The sequence below is a fragment of the Vittaforma corneae genome (genome assembly GCF_000231115.1).
Source record: "Vittaforma corneae ATCC 50505 unplaced genomic scaffold supercont1.16, whole genome shotgun sequence".
In the NCBI taxonomy this organism is placed as follows: Eukaryota; Fungi; Microsporidia; family Nosematidae; genus Vittaforma; species Vittaforma corneae.
This window is the reverse complement of record NW_006889849.1, coordinates 48,129-65,400: the sequence shown is the minus strand read 5'-3', so window position 1 is coordinate 65,400 and position 17,272 is coordinate 48,129. Positions and strand designations below refer to the sequence as shown.

Here is a 17,272-nt window from a genome sequence, read left to right as displayed (position 1 = left end):
TTTACTTTAGAATCGAGCAAGGGCAGAATCACTTTGAACATCTCAGTCTTTAGGCTTTTAGGACAAAGCCTGCCCTCAAATAAAATTTTAAAGCTTCCCACTTTCCTATTTTCCAGACAAATGGCTTGATGCTAGTGTCTGCTTCGCCAAGCTTCAAGACAAGGTCCAGTGGAATGACCCTGGAAATGTTTTGAAAGGACAGTTTCCTATCCCTCATCCACCTGAAAATCTCCGAAGGGGTGGATTCTGTTTGATTTTCAACCATCAAAATACTCTTGTACTTCTCCTTGAGAATAAAGTTTTGACAATGTCTCAATTTTGACAGCTCTGAGTTTAGTGCGGCTGTAAAATCAGTAAGATTCGTGAGCTCGTTCTTTGGAGATGCTGCAAATCCAGCAACTTTCGTTGTAAATTCTTGGAATGCTTTGTCTTCTCTGTTCATCGCAGTGGTAATTGCAAATCCATTGAACATTGGGGCAAGACTTTGGAAAGATCAACCTCTTCGGCTGTACGCTTAATCTAGCAATTAAAAGCCACAATACATCGCCCATCCACACAGGTGATTTGCCTTTGGGCCCGCTCAGTTGCTTTCTTGGATGCAAATTTTTTAAAAAATTTTAGCCCACAGCCATGGGTAAAGTCAGAGGAAAGTCGGTCAAGAGGGCGTCCCGCTCCATCATCGAAATGTATTTCAGCAGAGTCAACAAGGACTTTGAGAACAACCTGTCTGTGGTCAGAGATGTCACCATAACACAAAACAAGAGGATTAGAAACCAAATTGCGGGATATGTGACCCGGCTCTACAACAGAATCCAGAAGGGGGTTGTCAAGGGAATTTACATCAAGTCCCACGAGGCTGAGAAGGAGATGAAGGAGAGGTTCATTCCAAAGGTCGGTGTTTTGGATGTGGAGAAAGTGATGGTTGACCCCGTCACCTTTTCTATGATAAAGAAGTATCAAATTCAGGGAAACTACGCCTCAGTTGGATCTGAAAGATCGCAATAAATGCAGTTGATTTTTAGATGTTGTTTTTGGAGAAGTGATTTGCAGTGTTTAATTTGTGGTTTCCGTTACAGCTGTGTGAGAGCTAAAAGTCATTTCAGTTTTGGAGTCTTTGTATCACAAATCATGCACCTGACAGCTAAACCACGGATATTTAATAAATTATTAGCACAAACGGAATATGACATTAGCAATATTGACACTAATATCTGCAATAAGCAGTCACTCGGTTCTACAAAACATCCAGAAGAACGGATATGCAGACAATCTCATTGATGCTTTTAAAGACCACGAGGTCGAGTGTGTCTCAGGGGCAGGTTCTGGAGCGATGCGAAATTATTTCTTAGACGGCACGGGCGGGAATGCCTACACATCCAAGTCGCTGTTCTCAGAATACGATAAGTATGGAAACTTAACTGGTGGTGGTGGGCTAATAAGCGACCAGGGGTATGTAATGAAAGGTGGGCTCAACAGAATACTAGGCGCAAGTCTTGAAAGTGGTGTGAGTCTCGAGGATGCGATGCTCAAGGATAGAATGAGAAACTTTAAGGTGGTCACCGCTTCATACGGCACTGGAGCATATGACGCGTCTTTGGGCAATCTGTATGGAAAAAGAATAGCCGGGTACAAAGACTCAAGGGTCGACGAGAATCTCTTAGAATACAGCAATCCTGATATTGTGAAGAACATTCGATGCAACTTTCCATCCAATGGATTTGGCCATGTCTACTGCACTGACAACCGGATCATTGGAGAGCACTATGATTTGTCCCACAGAAAGGGCCCGTATAGAGTAAATGCACACTTCGAATCTCCGTCAAAAGTCCAGGAGCCACCCAACTGTCTATCCTATCATCCGAATGCTCACAAAGATTTATTGATGGCAAAAAGAGTTGGGTTTACAGATAATGACCTGTTGCAAAGCAAGATGCACAAAGCTTGTGTCACATCCGACTGCAAAATGAAATACCCAGCCTATAGAAAGGGTGTTGCCAGATTCATAGCCCCGGCGGACGAGTTCCACGAAGTTTAAAGTAAATGATTTATTTGTAGTCTTTTTAGGCTAAAAGCCGAGTTTTTGAACACAAAGGTGTTAAATGTTTTGGCCAGTCTCAAACACAGACACGCTTTGCAAGCATTCAAATTAAGCACAGCAGAGTGAAAAATCAAATTATAGCGGACAATTAAAATGGAATGGGCTGTGTTCAGCCAAACTTGCTCGATCTGCCATTTCTTGTGTCAATGTTGTAATCGTCCTTTGCCTTTGTTCTCTCTTTCAGCTTCTCAGAGTTGATCTTGAACTTTTTTCGTGGATTTTTTGACTTCAAATGGCAAGCTTTTGGCTTGTTTTTCATCATTTTCTCATCAACAGTCCTGTCCCCGCTCACCTTCTCGGCATTCTTCTCCATGGAATTAACTTTGTCGAGTAGCACGGAAATCTTCAGCAGCTTTTCTTTGATTGGAGAGTCTTCTGCTTCGTCACTTGGCAACTCCAAATAAAGAATGTAGTTCAGCAGATAGTGCCTTAGGAGCTCCACTTTGCACTCGTTTGTAGCCTTGGACAGTTCCTGGACTGCTGTCTCCACCGGACTTAGCACCGATTCTTTGGCTTTCATTTGAGTACACGGTCCGGCAAAGAGTAAAAATTTAACGGCGGAACAGAGAAACCCAAGCAGAAGAGCCATCTCAACGGCACAAGATAAAGCTAGAAAACCAAGTGCAGGGGTCAGCATGCAGCTTCACTCCATTTGGCTGGATTTCCAGCTGCATTAACAAAGCCGCATTGTCTTATCTGTGGCATTGACAGCCATCTGTCTTTACTTCTCACCATAGATTTTTGTACCAAACGGTCTTTGTCCTCTCCATATAAGACGCCGTATTTCTCTGCTCATGGACGAGTTTTTCCAAAAGAACACTCTGCCAGAGACCATCTTCCCAAAACTCTTAATAAAGCACAGTGAGGAAGTGAGAAGCAGCCCAGAGTCAGAAGTGCTGTACTACAAGCAAGCTCACGAAGTTTACATGTACGAGTTTTTCAAGCACTGCAAACTGGACTGTGCAAGCGAGATTGAAGTCAACAATGTTAAGGGCATTGCCATGTCGCCCATCAGACTTGGAAGTTTCTCGACAAGCGACAGTGTAAATGAAGACCACTTCTTCAAGATGCTGGTCAAGGCGCCCGTGCCGTTTGTTTATATTCCACATGGAAACGTTGCTGCATCTTTGAAGGTTTGTAGCGGGGCTTGCAGCTTTAGGGAGTCGGAGGCAGAGGGCATTCTGATGGACCTTGGATTTGCATGCGAGCTGGGAATTGACTTCTTGGCTACCGACTTTCTTCTTAAAAGTGAGGTGTATTGTGTATATGTGGGTGTGGTGCATTATTGCTAGAACGCATCGAGGCTGTGCAAGCCTCAAGTAAGATCCAACTGCCTGCCCTTAATATTAACAATTAAAATTTTATTTACAATGTGCAAAAAGCTCCACACTTAAAATTAGAGATTTATTTAGAGCTCAGCTTTCTGTGCAATGCGGCCACCAACAGTTGTCATGTGCTTCTCATATTGGCTCATGAAGAGAGCATTGCAGATTCTAACAATATCGTCAAACTCCTTCTGGTCCTCGGGCTTGACACCTTCCAATCCAACAACAGCACTGGTCTTCACATGCACAAGACTTCCAAGAACACTCTTGCTGGGAACAATGGCATAGGGAATGCCGAACTTCTTGCAGAGTGTTGGAATGGATATGACCAGTGTAATTGGTGCAACATCGGCTGCAACCACAACAAGACCAAGCTTCTTCTGCTCAATGAGATCCACAACGTGTCTCAATCCAAATTTCAAGATGATGGGCCTTGGCCCCTCCTTGGGATTGGTCTTCTGGAGGCGCACGATCTTCTCGTCCTTTGTCTCTGGCCTGTACTTTCTCAGGATATCCAGGAGCCTGTCGAGGTCTGATCCCTGCAGCTGTGTCTTAAACTGATTTATCGGAGGGGGTATCTTGATGGCATTTGCCAAATTGTAGATCTTCTTTTGGATGGCTGCCTCTCTCGCCTCCGGATCAACCGGCTCTACCTTCCTGACTCTCTTGGTGGTCTTTCCTAAAGCCATGGGCTAAAATAAAAATTTTAACTTGTAAAATTTTTAAAAGCAAAAAGTCGCCAGATGTTTGCAAGAAAGCAGCCTTCAAGGCCAAAGCTTCTTGTTGACAAAGTGAACTGCTGTAGACGCTCTCTTTCAGCTCAAGCCAGTATTCAGCTGGGCATAGCTGCAAATCAATACAGATGTTTTATCACAACCAAGTTATTGATGGTGAAAATTTTAAAGTATATGAGGGAGAGCATTCGTCCCCTTTGCCACTCCAAACAGCAGGCCCGGCCTTGTGCAATCAGATACAACTTGGTTGGTTTTCCAATCACGCCAGGTCTGATGTGGCTGTCTGAGCATTAAAGAGTGTGTCTTGCTGTTCCAAGATGCTTTTTATTAATTAACAATCTACTGTCATTTTTTTATTCAAAACCCACTTGGATTTATCTTGAAAAAAATCAAAAAAATAAAATCTAGACGTTCAAAGCACAAGACTGGTGCGCTAAACACCACAGAAAACTGGGATAATTTTAGGAATAATTCACAGTGCCAGTAAAATGCACTTCCTTGTTTTTAATTGATTTTTACTTCAAAATTTCTTTACTGCAGCTTAAATAAAAATTTTTGACTTTCCTACCCATCAATGATATTTCGAGTGAATTGCGCACTGATACAGCTCTTAGGTCTGAAGAGTGCATTTGCAACCAGCACAGTAGTCGACGACGCAGAGGACAGAAATAAAGCGTGCTTTGATGACATCCAAAAAGAATACACAAATTCGATCAAAGCATTCAACGACTTTCTTGAGACAAACAACTTTGGAGGCTCGAAAAGCTCACAGATTGACAGTTTTGTCCACAATGTGATCAATCCCTCCCTTAAAGATGCCACGAACGATTTTGAGAAGTACTCCATTTCCAAAAATTCCGCCACAAAGGACAATGCCCTTTCACGTTTCTTTTTTGACATTTTCAATCCAGAGACTTTGGGAAGCAAGACCAAGGATATTTTAAGAACCGGACTGAATACCAGTGATGTTAGCAAGTGCTTGCTTGCCGATAGCATGATGACAGAGCTTTTGGCCATTGAAGCCATACCAGCGGAGTTTGAATCCGATGTTCTTCAACACGTTCTCAATTTCTACTTTGGAGCTTTGTTGTGTCTCACGAAAACGTATCAAGGCAGCATTGAGAGTGATACTCTTCAAGCATATTTTCAAACTATCCATAGCTCTGCAGTGGCTGTTAAGGACTTGGCCAACAGTGCTATAGAATTGGTTTACACTAGACAGGAGGATGCTGATTCTGAAGACATCAAGTTTGTTGCCAAAACAGGAGTTGACAAGGATGCCCTTACTGCAGGTGTTAAAAATCTTGAGAGCCAGATCGAGAACTTTGTGTTGCAGTCTGAAACTCTCCTAGGTAAGCTTTCTTCTAATCCTGTTGCCTCTTCAGTAAGCGATTATCGCAATGCTATTTTGAATGCCATCAATCTCATGGAAATGGCTAAGTCTATTGGAGATGTCATCACTAATTTCATTAAGGATAGCTATCCAAACGTCTTTTCCCGCGAGAATGGCGATTACTACGTTTTCCGTTTAGCATACTTCGTCGGGTATTTCGAACTTAGTAAGCAGATGGTCTATTTCTCTGTCTCCAAATCCCACTTCCACAATAAATTCATGAAGAAGCTGGAAGCCCCAGCAGGTGGGTTTCTGGATGCATTCGGATCATTAGTACCTAAAATTTTCGTAGAAGACGACGATTCTGATATTCACTTCCTTACTGGTGAATATCACGACTACATCCAGAAGGCCACAGATATTGATGTTAGCCCCACAGCCTTGGTCGTTGTCCCAGAAACCCCAGAAACAGACAACGATGCAGAGGCTGCACCAGAGACAGATGTACCAGTTATTGCCAAAGATGTGGAAAAGGCAGAAGAACCTTCTAGTGGAACGAAATGGTATGATCTCGTGCTCTACACTCTTGTATTGGTGGTTTTCGGAATTGGAGCATACTATTTCTATGCAAGGTATGCGAAGCTTAGCGAAATTGATTAAAAGGTTTACTTTTTAAATACATCTTGATAGTGCAGCTGTTGTTTATCTTTATTTTAACACGTTTATTGGCAGGTGCGCCTGGCATCAATTGCTGGTCTTTGATTGCTGCACAGGGCTTTACCACTTTTGTAGCCCATCTTGTTGCACTGCCAGATAGAGCTTGAACGCGAGCGAGCGCATCTTATGAGAGCACTATTCAGAACCACTTTTATCTCCCTTATGAAAATTTTTGTATCGCACACGATTCTACCAGACAGAACAGTCGTTTCGGATGATGCAAAGGAGAGGAATGTCGATCTTTCAGAGCCCATACAGCTCGTGTTCGTCGACGGCAAGGTGACAGTAAGGATATTTAAGCAGCTATACCTGGCAGGGATGGATGCATACTTCGTGGTGAAAAACTTGGAGCAATTTATATTCAAAATGAGACTCTTCAGAAATTTGGAGATTAAGGTTGTCGACGGAGAATCTCCGACTAGAGACAGGGAGCTTCCAAAAGAGATTGTAGATGCATTTGGGGCCAAAAATGCGCCAGCTGCTGAAAGCCAACTGGACAGGATGATCGAGAGGTACATACAAATCGAGAGGAAGCTTAGAAAGAGGGACGTGGATGATGGGTCAATTGCGAGAGGGGTGGAGCTGAGCTTTAGACCCAGGATCTTCGAAGCTATAAGGTCTAGCTTAGAGAACAATGAGCTGTATAAAAGCAAAGCTACCATTTCACACAAGATATTCGGGCTATTAAAAGGTGGAAAAAAAACAATACACGAGATTGAAACGGTGAATGGCGCGGTGGAGAGTGTCCACAGAACACTGAAGAGCATGGTGTATTCTGGGATTGTGGTGAAGAAAGGCGAGTATTTCCTACTATCGGAGATATTCTGCTAAACGCTTCTGGCTTCCTGGGGTGGTTGCCAAGGTTGCGTGCCTTTCATGGCTGGAGACTTGGATTTAAATATATTTAATTTGTCATTAAAGGATTGTTGTTAGGGATTGTAAGCAGACTTGACATACGTGCATGGTCCTTTGCCACATGAGTTGAGCGTATCTTGTGAGGGTCACCACGTGCTTTTGCTGCTACGCAAAAATTTACCGTAAAATGGACGAAAGATGCGAGGAGGATCGACAGAGCAGCACATTCGACATAGTTCAAGCACCAAAATGGATGAGAAGAGAGGATCTGCCGCCAGAAATAGTGCTGGATGTTCCATTTGAGGTGAAGGGATGCCGGTTTGTTCTTGCGAAAGCGCAGTCCCAAGATCTGAGTACATGTAGTCTTGATTCCTCAAGTGGCCTTACTACTGCGCCCAATCCGTCGGGGAATTACTATGTAATCAGGCGGATAGGCTAGAGAGAAAAACCAGGCACATTCCTGCATCTGTTCTCGTTGCGCAAGATAGTTTACTGATGGAAAGTGGCGGTTTTCACTATGGCCCATGCTTCTCTTTATGCTGTTCGTGTGGTTCCCATATACTATTTTGGATTGGCTGGCTGTTGACCAATCTTCGGAGAATGATGCATAAATTCTTCTAAGTAGAGACCCCCATGAGAATTCTTGAGAAATTAACGAAGGAGAGGGTGGAGGAAAACTCTGAAACACTGGAGCTCACCGGCGGCGAATTTCTGTACTACGACTTCAGCAAGAGCCACATTGCAGAGAACGACAAGGAAGAAATCAGAAGCAAGATCCTCAGCAACGGCTTTGAGTCGAAGATTGAGGGAATGCTGCAGGGCAGAAACATCAACACGACAGAGTCCAGGCCGGTTCTTCATTATCTCCTGAGGGATGAGAGGGTGCTGCTGCAGGTGGAGCAGATTTTGGGCAATGAGGAGAGTGCCAAGAAGGCCAAAACCTCAGGTGACGTTATTAGTAATGCGAAAGAAGAGATTATTGAAGAGCTGGCCAGGATCGCTCGATTTTCCGAGGCTTTTGATGGGATGGAGGGAGTAACGAGCAAGACGTTCGACACTATTGTGAATATAGGAATAGGGGGAAGCGACCTGGGGACCCAGGATGGTAACAGATGCTTTGCAGGCCTATTCCAAGGGCAGAAAGGTGTTTTTCATTTCAAACATTGACCCAGCAGACACAGTGAGGGTTTTTAAGAAAATTGATGTTGAAAGAACCTTGTTTATTGTTGTCAGCAAAACGTTTACTACGGTTGAGACCATGGAGAACTTTAAGCTTGCATTGGGGCTTATGAAAAGCAGGCTGAATGGCAGGTTCAGTGAGGAGGAAATATGCAACAAGCACTTTGTAGCTGTCAGCTCCAACGTTCCTGAAACATCCAAATACGGCATCCAAACGGTATTTAAAATGTGGGACTTTGTTGGAGGGCGGTACTCTCTTTGGTCGGCTGTCGGGCTTTCGATTAGTCTTTACATTGGGTTCGACAACTACGCTGGGCTGCTTAAGGGAGCCTCGCAGGCAGACAAGAACTTCTTTACCCGCAAGTTGGACTCAGTCTCTTTCAGAATGGCCGTCAATGAGCTATTTTACATTTCCCGAGGATTCAACAACAAGTGTCTGGTATGCTATGACAGCTACCTTGAGCTGCTGTACAAGTATCTACAGCAGGCAGAAATGGAATCCAATGGCAAGCACGGATGCAAGCAAATGATCATCTGGGGCGGTGTCGGCACCGATGTCCAGCACTCGTTTTTCCAGCTTCTCCACCAAGGAGAGCAGAACATCTATCTTGAGCTGCTGTGTCCCGTCAAAAATATCAGTGAAGAAGAAACAGACAGGTCAGTTGTTGAAAACATGGACATGATCAAGCGCCACCATCTGCTACTGGCGACATCCTGCCTTGCCCAAAGCAGAAGCATGCTTGTTGGCAAAGAGTCTGAAGACGCCAATCATTACTTTGCAGGCGATAAGCCGAGTGTGACAATTCTGTATTCAAAGCTAGCACCAGAAGTACTTGGGGCAGTTCTTGCGGTCTATGAGCACAAGATATTTGTAGTGGGAACATATTTCAACATAAATTCGTTTGACCAGTTTGGAGTTGAGCTTGGCAAGGCCTTGACGAAGGAGCTAATGGGAGAGCTTAGTGGAGAGGCACCAACCAATCCAGATGCATCTACGTCCAAGCTTCTCAGTTTCATGAAGAAAAATTAAATATTTTCTGCAAGTACGACTTTGCATAGCCGTTTGGTGTGGTGTTTTTACGAGTTTATTTGCCAGGATTTGTTTTGGCTTCAGTATTTGTCATGCTTGTCGTGCAGGCCCATGCACACATACCAGGACAGACTCAGAAGCTTTGAGAAGTGGCCGGCTGACTATGAGACATTCACAAAACGCCTGGCAATCATGGGGCAGTATTCGACCGACAGCACAACCCGTTCGTCGTGCTGTGTGTTCTGCAACACAAGGTTTGAGCAGTGGGAGCTTTCCATGACTCCGCTGCTTGAGCACTTGAGCTGCAACCAAAATGCGTGCCCCATTTTCAGACTAAAGTACCTGAGCGGCAGAAAGGCGTTGAGCCAGATCAAGCCATCAGCAAAGATGTCCCAGATTTCTCCTGAGATAGCCGAGTACCTGAACAGAAAATTCATACAGCTTAACGTTACGGACCAGGATCTGTTTCTGTGCATGAGATGCGGATCAGGCAACCTGAGACATGAGTGCGATGGAAAGGTGCAGTCGATCAGTAAGGGGATGGACCTAAAGCTTGCACAGTTCTTCATCAGGTATTTGAATGGTGATTATATTGAGCAGGCTGACCTATACATCAAGAGCGTGCAGTCTTGAAGGAGGAGCAAAGATCTGTGATCAGCTATCTCCTAAGCAGCGACAAATCCAACGTCTGTGCCTTTGAGACCCTTGAGGCGTTTCTACAGCGCAACTCCGACAAAGTATTCCAGGACCTTGAAAAGAAGATGAAGGCAATTGAGAGCTCTGCAGTTGAGGCCATGTACAATGAATCGATGATAATTTAGCATCAATAAAGTAGTTTGGAAGCACCATGGTGTTTGAAAGCCTGCGATTCCAACAGACATCAGCAGCTTGTCTTTGCACAGATGTCTTCCTTTCTCTGTGCAGAAAATTTTAAAAAATTTTTGGAACGTTCCCCTGCAATGAAGATAAACATTGCTTATCCTACCAATGCCAGCCAAAAGAGCTTTGAAATCAAGACCAAGGAAGAGCAGAGGCTCTACGGCAAGAAAATCAACGACCAGTTCGACGGTGCACTGATTTCGCCGGAGCTTGCAGGCTCGGTCGTCCAGATTGTTGGTGGGAACGACTACCAGGGAGTCCCAATGACAGCGGCCCAGGCCACAACCAAGAGAATAAGGCTGCTGCTTTCGAAGGGAGATGTTGGATACCGGTGCAGAAGACGTGGTGTTAGGCGAAGAAAGACGGTTCGGGGATCGATTGTTTCGAATGAGATACTTGTGCTGAATGTCGTCCTTGTCAGGCCAGCAGAGGGCAAGACAGTCGAGGGGCTTACAGATGTTGTAAAGGAGAAGACGCATCTTCCAAGAAGAGACAGGAAGCTCAGGGCCATGTTTGGGATTCCAGAGGAGGAGGACACGGTCTCTTATATCCATAGGATTATCAGGGAAAATGACGAGAATGCAGTGTTGCCCAAGATAAAGATCACAGGCGTTGTGTCTGAGGAGAGGAAGCAGAAGATCGCAAAACGTAGAGCTGAGAAGGAGGCCAAGAAGAAGGCCCTGCTTGCAGAGAAAGCCGAGTATGAGACGAAGTATGGTATTAAACTATAATTTTCTACTAGTTCTGTACTGTTTGTGTGTATTTGTATAAAATTTCATGCTGTTGGCTCAAAAGCAGCTGAGGACATGTGCTTGAATGCCAATATTATTATGAGCATATAGCCATGGCACAGCAAACGCGTCTTTCTGTTCATTATCTGCACAAGCACGTCTTTTGAATAGTGCCAAACTGGTGCACAAAAATTTTCCCCGATGGCTAAGAAAGACGAGGCGCTGGCGGCACTAAGTCAGTTTGTAAGATACAGGTTCTTTACCAGTACCTACCTAACGGAAGGTGCATGGAACAGCGTCGTGCCAGCATGCCTAAATAAGATTGCACTCGCAGTTTCAGGCAGTATTATTCTCTATTCGTTCTGGTGTTTTGTTTATTTTATGAGAAGATGCACAGGCACCGACTTTTCCTACAGCACAGCAAGCTTTACCGAGGGTTTGCCTACTTTTGCATTGCATTACTCTTTGTTCTGGATTGTTTCTGCCTTAGAACGCTGCTGTCATACCAAAATCCCCAGACATTCATATTCAACCACATCGCGTTGATTATACTTGTTTGGATGTCGCATGCATTGCTCTATCTGTCTATCGTTCTGTCCCAGCTACTGTTGGATAGTGCTGGATGGATACCTTTCTGGGACACACAAAAGGACAGCGCATTGCTCTGTGTTTTTCTTATTTCCGAATTTCTCTGCATTGTTCTGTCAGTTTGTCTGATGGCAGTGTTTCCCAGCCTGGGTGTCTTCTCTCTACTTTTCGTTTTAGGATTTGCCCTGAAGCTCATATGCTCGCTACTTGCGTGCTCCACAGTGGCACAGACATTGCACTGTCCCTTGAGTGCCAAGGAGTGTACTTACGAATCAGTGCTAGAGTGCAAACAGACAATCATATCGTTAAAATATTAGCCCTGATCTCCAGCTGTTGATTGCTATCGGTGCTGGTCCCACCTTTGTGCCAAAGAATACGCCTCGCCTTTATTACTTGGGCGGTCTTTGTGCAGCCTGCTGATATTTACTTTTGTTTGCTATTTGGCGGTCCCAATAATGCTAAGGGAAGTCGAGCAGCTGGCTGTAATTTCTATTCCCGTTCTCTGCATGCTGGCCTTCTCCCAATACTCTGGGCGCATGCTGTATCAGTTTGCAATCCTTATCGTTTCGCAGTACATCTCTATTTTGATTCCGTCTCTCATTCCGTACCTGGTTGTTTGTCTGGCCTTGATAGTTCTGATTAAATCCTTGGGAGCTGGAAGCCAGAATGTCAAAAAGAACATAGAGCCCAGACTCTTCTTTGACTTGGCCCGGTTTATAACCATCACCCAGACCACCATTTGCATTTTTCTGTGCGATTTTGATTTTTGGGACTCAAGGTTTTCCAAGAATGACGGATACTCAATAGGGCTGATGGACTTGGGTGTGGGGTGCTTCATGTTCAACGGCGGTGTTACTTCATGCAGAATAGCGAGAAGAAAGATGATAAGAAGCACAGTGCTGCTCTTTCTGTTGGGACTGCTGAGGCTGCTTGCAATAGGCGCATTCAACCTCCACGTCAATCCGAAAGAGTATGGCATACATTGGAACTTCTATTTTACACTCTCTGCAGTTAATTTTCTGTATATTCTGTCCAGTCTTCTGCTAAACAACTCGTGTTCAAAGCTTCTGCTGGGAATAGCACTGGTCATTGGATATGAGCTTGCCTCTCCGCAGGTTTCAGACCTGATCTTCAGAGCCGAAAGGTCCAATATGCTCCTCCAAAACAAGGAGGGTCTTTGTTCTCTTGTTCCCTTTCTGGGGTTTTTCCTAATACTCAACCACATAGGAAGCTTAATTCTGGAACGAAACCTGAAGAAAGCCACTGCGAATCTTAGTATGCTCTGGTGCATAAACACCGCAGTGTATGTGGTTGCAAGAACATACTCGTGCGCTTCAAGAAGGCTGTGCAATCTTGCGTATCTGTCCTGGGTCCTGTTTATCCAGTTCACCTTTATTTGGCTCTTTATGAAGGCAGCACACCACTGCCCATACTTGATTAACAACACTGGGTTTTTCAAGCTTTGTAGTCAGAATATACTTCATGTTTTTCTGTTCAGCAACCTTCTTGTTCTACTCTTCAAGCTGTACTTTGATCTCAGCAGCATGACATACGTTGCAGGTAATGCTTTGAATCTGGCCTATCTTTTCCTCAGCTTCGTGGCACTGCCAAAGATACTTGGAATGCAAACAAGCCACTGCAAGACCACAGCTAATTAAATTCAACTTAACACCATGCTGTTTGTTTTTTATTTGATTAGACGCCAGAGCCCGCACACTCTCCTCTCAAATACTGATGACACTGATATCAAAGTGTCACAAACACAATCAAAACATTAAACTAGACATAAACACCATAATACATCCATCAATTTAATTATGCTGCATCCTATCCTTTGAGTGTACAACGAGATGTCAAAGATGACATATGTCGAGAGTCCCATCAAAGTCGATTAATAGTGTTGTGAATAAACTCCAAGGCCTCCTTAACCTTCCACAGGCTTGCCTCGTCGCCATTGTCCAAACTTCCCAAAACATTCTGGATGTCTTCTCCTATCTGATAAAGCTTTGTCGTGCACTCTTGGAAAAGCTGATTGTCCATGGGTAAAAAGTTGGAGAAATATATAAACACAGATCTTAAAGTAAATTAATTAGACAGATGTAAACAAGACTGGAAGAGGGATAAAATGCAAAGCACCCAGTTTTCAAACACATGGCTTTGGATGCTTTGGAGTGCAGCTGTTGCAAGCATTCAACTAAGCTTACTTTGTCTTTGTTCTTCGCGAGATATCATTCACTTCCATCAACAAACATTCAATACAATCTGACAGCAATAGTTATACTGTAGAAAAGCCACATATTAAATGTAGAGATGCAGACAGCTATCCTCGCATTCCAAGCAGTGGATTTTACTATGGTATCGCACAGCACAGCATCGCTTCTCGATCCGAGGACAAGCAGCGCCAACAGACCTGCATACCGTTTGCAGTTTCTACCTTTGTCCTCCTTTGCCCCAAATGGACCAAGTCCAAAGACTTCAGAGAAAGGCACTCATGGAGGACCTATTCTATCTTCTGTCGGGCTTTGACACCTCCAGCACTTTTCTGGCCGACAACCCACCATCCATCAGCTGCACCTCGTATGACTTGAGCTGCTTCTTGCCTTTTGAGTTTCTCATTTTCAAAATTAGGGAGTTCTACAAGGTTGAGCCATTCGACGGCTTCGTACAAAGCTATCTGAAGAAGCTTTCAGGCCTGAAGAACAAGGTCGAGAGCACCGAGGAGCTATTTGTAAGTCTGCAGGAGGAGTTCCAGTTGTTCAGGGATTTAGACAGGATATACAACGTGGCGCTTAAGAATCCCAGTGATTTTCCGTTCTCAGCAAATAGGAAAAACCTGGCGGATGTCAGTATTGATGTTCTTAGGGGCTTTCAGAGCCAGGAAACAGCAGAAATCATGAGCTGCATTAACAGGTGGATTAACCAGGCAGACCCCACAGCCCTGGTTGAGGTCAGGATACCCGAGGAGTTCACGACATCCCACTGGAAAGACATGTTTAAGATCAAGGCAATTAACTTGGGAAGGTGCAGCTGGAGGGCATAGAAACGGCAGGAAAGGCGGTGTTCTTCATTAGAATGCTGTTTGGGATTGAAATAATTGATGACGCATCAGCTGGCAGCAATTTCACCAGCAGCTACGCTATCAAAAGGAAGCTGCCACCAAAATCACCGATTAAGAGACTTGGGCTACAGGAGACACAGTGCCACACTTCCGACACTCTAAAGTGCGAGAACGAGGGCAGCCCAGTCAATTTGACAAGGGAGGAGACTGTCCAGTCCAAAGACAATCTATGCTCGAGAATGGAGAGTGTGCACTTTGATGATCCAGAGCGTCTTCAGCCTGTCAGCTACAGGGGCGATATTACGCCGCGGCGGACTGAGCTGTCGTCAATACTTAGCGGTCTAATGGCCAGCCAGCTTGTGATTGAGCTGAAGCTTATCCAGGATGTTGTCCTGATGCAGAATGGCTGCTTCTTTGGCAATCTTTTTGCACTTTTGAACGCAGTTTGTTTGGAGACGGCCCAGTGATTCGTGAGCTGAATGAGTATTACAGAGAGGGTATGTTTTCTAAGACCGGCGCTGAGGGTTTTGGCACGGAGAGCTCTGGCCGCTTCAAGGGAAGAACCAAGATAGGACACAGGGTCTTTGAAAACGCCGAGTTTATTGCTTTTGAGCAGTGCGACAGCTCACTGGGAGAGTATGTTATGAAGCTCTTGAAATTTCAGAGAATGGCACATGAAAACCAGTTTTTGATTAACATCCAAAGGATAGGCATTTCATTTAAGGACGGTCTTCTTCAGTACTTCGTTCCCAGGAAAAGCTGTTTTGAAATGGAGATACTGTTCAGGTTTCTGTTTTCGATATCCTCTTCAATACACTACCTGCAGAGGGCCAGGAGCTACAACTTTACAAGGGTTCTCTACCTGGTCTTTATGAAGATTAAGAGCGAGAACCTTGGCTTTCTGTCAGAGTTCTTCAGCGAAAAGTACATTGAAGAAGCAGGCAGGCGTGTGGAGGAGCCTGGGCATTCCTCCAGTGAGCTGCATGGCTTTTCTGTTGATGGATTTCCAGAGCGCTTTTCGGCCATTGTTTCGGAGCTTTTGAACAGGTTTTATATTACGAATGATGAGGTGTTCTCGATTTGGGCGAGAATGATTGACATATGCCTGGAGTATTTACAAATTGAATACAAGGACCACATCATCGCGTCAGAATATGATCGGCAGGTCAGGAGCTGTGTGACGGACTTGATCGACCAAATATCGAAGAATTACGGGGAGTGCGAGTTTACAGATTTCCTGAAAAATTTGGAGGTAGAGAAATACCTGTGAATAAGATCGGCAAGGCCCACTGTGGCTTTCTTTTAATTAAATGCCCAGTCCCAACTTCTGTACTGTAGTGTGATGGCGAGTAGCTAGCCAAGCACATATGAGATATTGGGTGCCAGCAAATTGCTGCTGCACTCACTCAGTAGCAAAAAACATGCTAGTTTTGTGTCACACAACCCATCATTTGTTGATGTACTGCTTTTGAAAATGCCTTTTCTCGTCGTCCCATACCCACATGGGACTCTTCTCAAAGCTTTGGAGATTTAGGACTGCACCGATTAAAACAACCTATGACACATACAACCGCGAAGCACTTCAAATAATAACGCCAAACATGTTCTCGGGACTCAGGGCCGAAATATCCAAGACTGTCCTGCCATTCTGCCAGATCTCAAACATAAGGACCAACAGCACAAACCAAACTTTCCTGACGCTCAGCTCAAGAAACAGCGTCTTCCAGTTTTCGTTCGACAGCAACAGGAACTACCAGCTGAAGTCCTCACTGCTCACAGGACCCCTTGTGAGCAAGTTCCACTCGATAATATCGCACAAGAAGGAGATTTTCAATCAATTTGAAGCAGTGCTAAACTCGAGATTTTACAATGTTGCCCTCAAGCTGATCAGTCCTACATTTGATGCATCAAACCTCGTCTATATTGTGACGTATTTTGTGTCTCTGGGATTCCTGGACTGCGGATTTGAGGTCGTCGGGCTGAGCAACGAGCTTGGAATCAGCTTCTCATCACGAATCGAAGGCAAAGACAGCGTCTACTGTGCAAACATCCAGAGATTCAACACGCTGGCACTGAGCTTCTACCACAAGGTATTGGAGTTTTTGGAGCTCGGGGGAGAGATAAAGAGGTCTCCGAGTAGCCTTTCATATGCGGCAGGCATGAGAATAAGGAACTACAGAAGCGATGTCAGGTGTTCAATAGACTCAAGCAGGAACGTATACTTTGACTGGAGCGAGTCGCTGTCCGAGAACCTGAGGATCGAGTTTTCATCCTCGTACGACTGGGAGGACTTTGAGTATGGAATAGGACTGAGCTACGAATCATAAATAAATTTTAGATATTTGATCTTTGGGTGTTTGGTACTTGTTTAATTTGGGAGTGTAGAGTGCCCACAGGCCGGTTCTGTGTGCACGTCTGCACTCACAAACAGGCTTCAGCCATTTCTTCTTTTTTACCCCAAAGCAGACATGCCGGAGTTCAAGTTTGAGTATGAGGCTTATTTCAAAAGCGAGATGAAGAGTGGCGACGACTTTCTGGCATTCTACGACCAAGTAGACATTGTAGATTTTGCGTACAACAAGGAGCTGGAGCTTTTTACATACCCCTGCCCGTGTGGAGACGTGTTTGTGATTTCTCTCGATGATCTAAGGACGGGAGAGACAATAGCACGATGCAGCTCGTGTTCGTTGCTTGTGCAGGTGGTGTATGGCGAGAAAGATATTGCAAAATACGGGTAACGGGACT

General features: G+C 44.6%; 19 protein-coding genes across 19 annotated transcripts; 16 read left to right on the top strand and 3 right to left on the bottom strand.

Moving 5' to 3' along the window:
• Window positions 1–49: 49 nt before the first annotated feature.
• Window positions 50–472, bottom strand: VICG_01628 (uncharacterized protein; the record flags this gene model as incomplete). The annotated part of the gene is made up of 1 exon (XM_007605011.1): window positions 50–472. One exon carries the CDS (start codon window positions 470–472, stop codon window positions 50–52), a length of 423 nt encoding a protein of 140 aa, XP_007605073.1.
• A 158-nt stretch (window positions 473–630) lies between these two features.
• Window positions 631–1,005, top strand: VICG_01627 (uncharacterized protein; the record flags this gene model as incomplete). The annotated part of the gene is made up of 1 exon (XM_007605010.1): window positions 631–1,005. One exon carries the CDS (start codon window positions 631–633, stop codon window positions 1,003–1,005), a length of 375 nt encoding a protein of 124 aa, XP_007605072.1.
• A 178-nt stretch (window positions 1,006–1,183) lies between these two features.
• VICG_01626 (uncharacterized protein) lies at window positions 1,184–2,035 on the top strand (the record flags this gene model as incomplete). Its single annotated transcript, XM_007605009.1, has 1 exon — window positions 1,184–2,035. The coding sequence occupies one exon, from the start codon at window positions 1,184–1,186 to the stop codon at window positions 2,033–2,035; it is 852 nt and encodes a 283-aa protein (XP_007605071.1).
• A 172-nt stretch (window positions 2,036–2,207) lies between these two features.
• VICG_01625 (uncharacterized protein) lies at window positions 2,208–2,735 on the bottom strand (the record flags this gene model as incomplete). Its single annotated transcript, XM_007605008.1, has 1 exon — window positions 2,208–2,735. One exon carries the CDS (start codon window positions 2,733–2,735, stop codon window positions 2,208–2,210), a length of 528 nt encoding a protein of 175 aa, XP_007605070.1.
• Window positions 2,736–2,892: 157 nt separating this feature from the next.
• On the top strand, window positions 2,893–3,390 carry VICG_01624 (uncharacterized protein; the record flags this gene model as incomplete). Its single annotated transcript, XM_007605007.1, has 1 exon — window positions 2,893–3,390. One exon carries the CDS (start codon window positions 2,893–2,895, stop codon window positions 3,388–3,390), a length of 498 nt encoding a protein of 165 aa, XP_007605069.1.
• A 116-nt stretch (window positions 3,391–3,506) lies between these two features.
• VICG_01623 (uncharacterized protein) lies at window positions 3,507–4,112 on the bottom strand (the record flags this gene model as incomplete). Its single annotated transcript, XM_007605006.1, has 1 exon — window positions 3,507–4,112. The coding sequence occupies one exon, from the start codon at window positions 4,110–4,112 to the stop codon at window positions 3,507–3,509; it is 606 nt and encodes a 201-aa protein (XP_007605068.1).
• Window positions 4,113–4,731: 619 nt separating this feature from the next.
• On the top strand, window positions 4,732–6,150 carry VICG_01622 (uncharacterized protein; the record flags this gene model as incomplete). The annotated part of the gene is made up of 1 exon (XM_007605005.1): window positions 4,732–6,150. One exon carries the CDS (start codon window positions 4,732–4,734, stop codon window positions 6,148–6,150), a length of 1,419 nt encoding a protein of 472 aa, XP_007605067.1.
• A 183-nt stretch (window positions 6,151–6,333) lies between these two features.
• VICG_01621 (uncharacterized protein) lies at window positions 6,334–7,038 on the top strand (the record flags this gene model as incomplete). The annotated part of the gene is made up of 1 exon (XM_007605004.1): window positions 6,334–7,038. One exon carries the CDS (start codon window positions 6,334–6,336, stop codon window positions 7,036–7,038), a length of 705 nt encoding a protein of 234 aa, XP_007605066.1.
• A 657-nt stretch (window positions 7,039–7,695) lies between these two features.
• VICG_01620 (uncharacterized protein) lies at window positions 7,696–8,229 on the top strand (the record flags this gene model as incomplete). Its single annotated transcript, XM_007605003.1, has 1 exon — window positions 7,696–8,229. The coding sequence occupies one exon, from the start codon at window positions 7,696–7,698 to the stop codon at window positions 8,227–8,229; it is 534 nt and encodes a 177-aa protein (XP_007605065.1).
• A 13-nt stretch (window positions 8,230–8,242) lies between these two features.
• VICG_01619 (uncharacterized protein) lies at window positions 8,243–9,271 on the top strand (the record flags this gene model as incomplete). Its single annotated transcript, XM_007605002.1, has 1 exon — window positions 8,243–9,271. A coding segment is annotated over one exon (1,029 nt), but the record flags the coding sequence as incomplete, so codon positions are not given.
• Window positions 9,272–9,382: 111 nt separating this feature from the next.
• On the top strand, window positions 9,383–9,904 carry VICG_01618 (uncharacterized protein; the record flags this gene model as incomplete). Its single annotated transcript, XM_007605001.1, has 1 exon — window positions 9,383–9,904. The coding sequence occupies one exon, from the start codon at window positions 9,383–9,385 to the stop codon at window positions 9,902–9,904; it is 522 nt and encodes a 173-aa protein (XP_007605063.1).
• Window positions 9,905–10,230: 326 nt separating this feature from the next.
• Window positions 10,231–10,881, top strand: VICG_01617 (uncharacterized protein; the record flags this gene model as incomplete). Its single annotated transcript, XM_007605000.1, has 1 exon — window positions 10,231–10,881. The coding sequence occupies one exon, from the start codon at window positions 10,231–10,233 to the stop codon at window positions 10,879–10,881; it is 651 nt and encodes a 216-aa protein (XP_007605062.1).
• A 389-nt stretch (window positions 10,882–11,270) lies between these two features.
• VICG_01616 (uncharacterized protein) lies at window positions 11,271–11,786 on the top strand (the record flags this gene model as incomplete). The annotated part of the gene is made up of 1 exon (XM_007604999.1): window positions 11,271–11,786. The coding sequence occupies one exon, from the start codon at window positions 11,271–11,273 to the stop codon at window positions 11,784–11,786; it is 516 nt and encodes a 171-aa protein (XP_007605061.1).
• Window positions 11,787–11,924: 138 nt separating this feature from the next.
• Window positions 11,925–13,127, top strand: VICG_01615 (uncharacterized protein; the record flags this gene model as incomplete). Its single annotated transcript, XM_007604998.1, has 1 exon — window positions 11,925–13,127. The coding sequence occupies one exon, from the start codon at window positions 11,925–11,927 to the stop codon at window positions 13,125–13,127; it is 1,203 nt and encodes a 400-aa protein (XP_007605060.1).
• A 797-nt stretch (window positions 13,128–13,924) lies between these two features.
• Window positions 13,925–14,509, top strand: VICG_01614 (uncharacterized protein; the record flags this gene model as incomplete). The annotated part of the gene is made up of 1 exon (XM_007604997.1): window positions 13,925–14,509. One exon carries the CDS (start codon window positions 13,925–13,927, stop codon window positions 14,507–14,509), a length of 585 nt encoding a protein of 194 aa, XP_007605059.1.
• Window positions 14,510–14,541: 32 nt separating this feature from the next.
• Window positions 14,542–14,994, top strand: VICG_01613 (uncharacterized protein; the record flags this gene model as incomplete). The annotated part of the gene is made up of 1 exon (XM_007604996.1): window positions 14,542–14,994. One exon carries the CDS (start codon window positions 14,542–14,544, stop codon window positions 14,992–14,994), a length of 453 nt encoding a protein of 150 aa, XP_007605058.1.
• VICG_01612 (uncharacterized protein) lies at window positions 14,973–15,797 on the top strand (the record flags this gene model as incomplete). The annotated part of the gene is made up of 1 exon (XM_007604995.1): window positions 14,973–15,797. The coding sequence occupies one exon, from the start codon at window positions 14,973–14,975 to the stop codon at window positions 15,795–15,797; it is 825 nt and encodes a 274-aa protein (XP_007605057.1).
• Window positions 15,798–16,029: 232 nt separating this feature from the next.
• Window positions 16,030–16,854, top strand: VICG_01611 (uncharacterized protein; the record flags this gene model as incomplete). The annotated part of the gene is made up of 1 exon (XM_007604994.1): window positions 16,030–16,854. The coding sequence occupies one exon, from the start codon at window positions 16,030–16,032 to the stop codon at window positions 16,852–16,854; it is 825 nt and encodes a 274-aa protein (XP_007605056.1).
• A 141-nt stretch (window positions 16,855–16,995) lies between these two features.
• On the top strand, window positions 16,996–17,265 carry VICG_01610 (uncharacterized protein; the record flags this gene model as incomplete). Its single annotated transcript, XM_007604993.1, has 1 exon — window positions 16,996–17,265. One exon carries the CDS (start codon window positions 16,996–16,998, stop codon window positions 17,263–17,265), a length of 270 nt encoding a protein of 89 aa, XP_007605055.1.
• Between the last annotated feature and the right edge of the window lie 7 nt (window positions 17,266–17,272).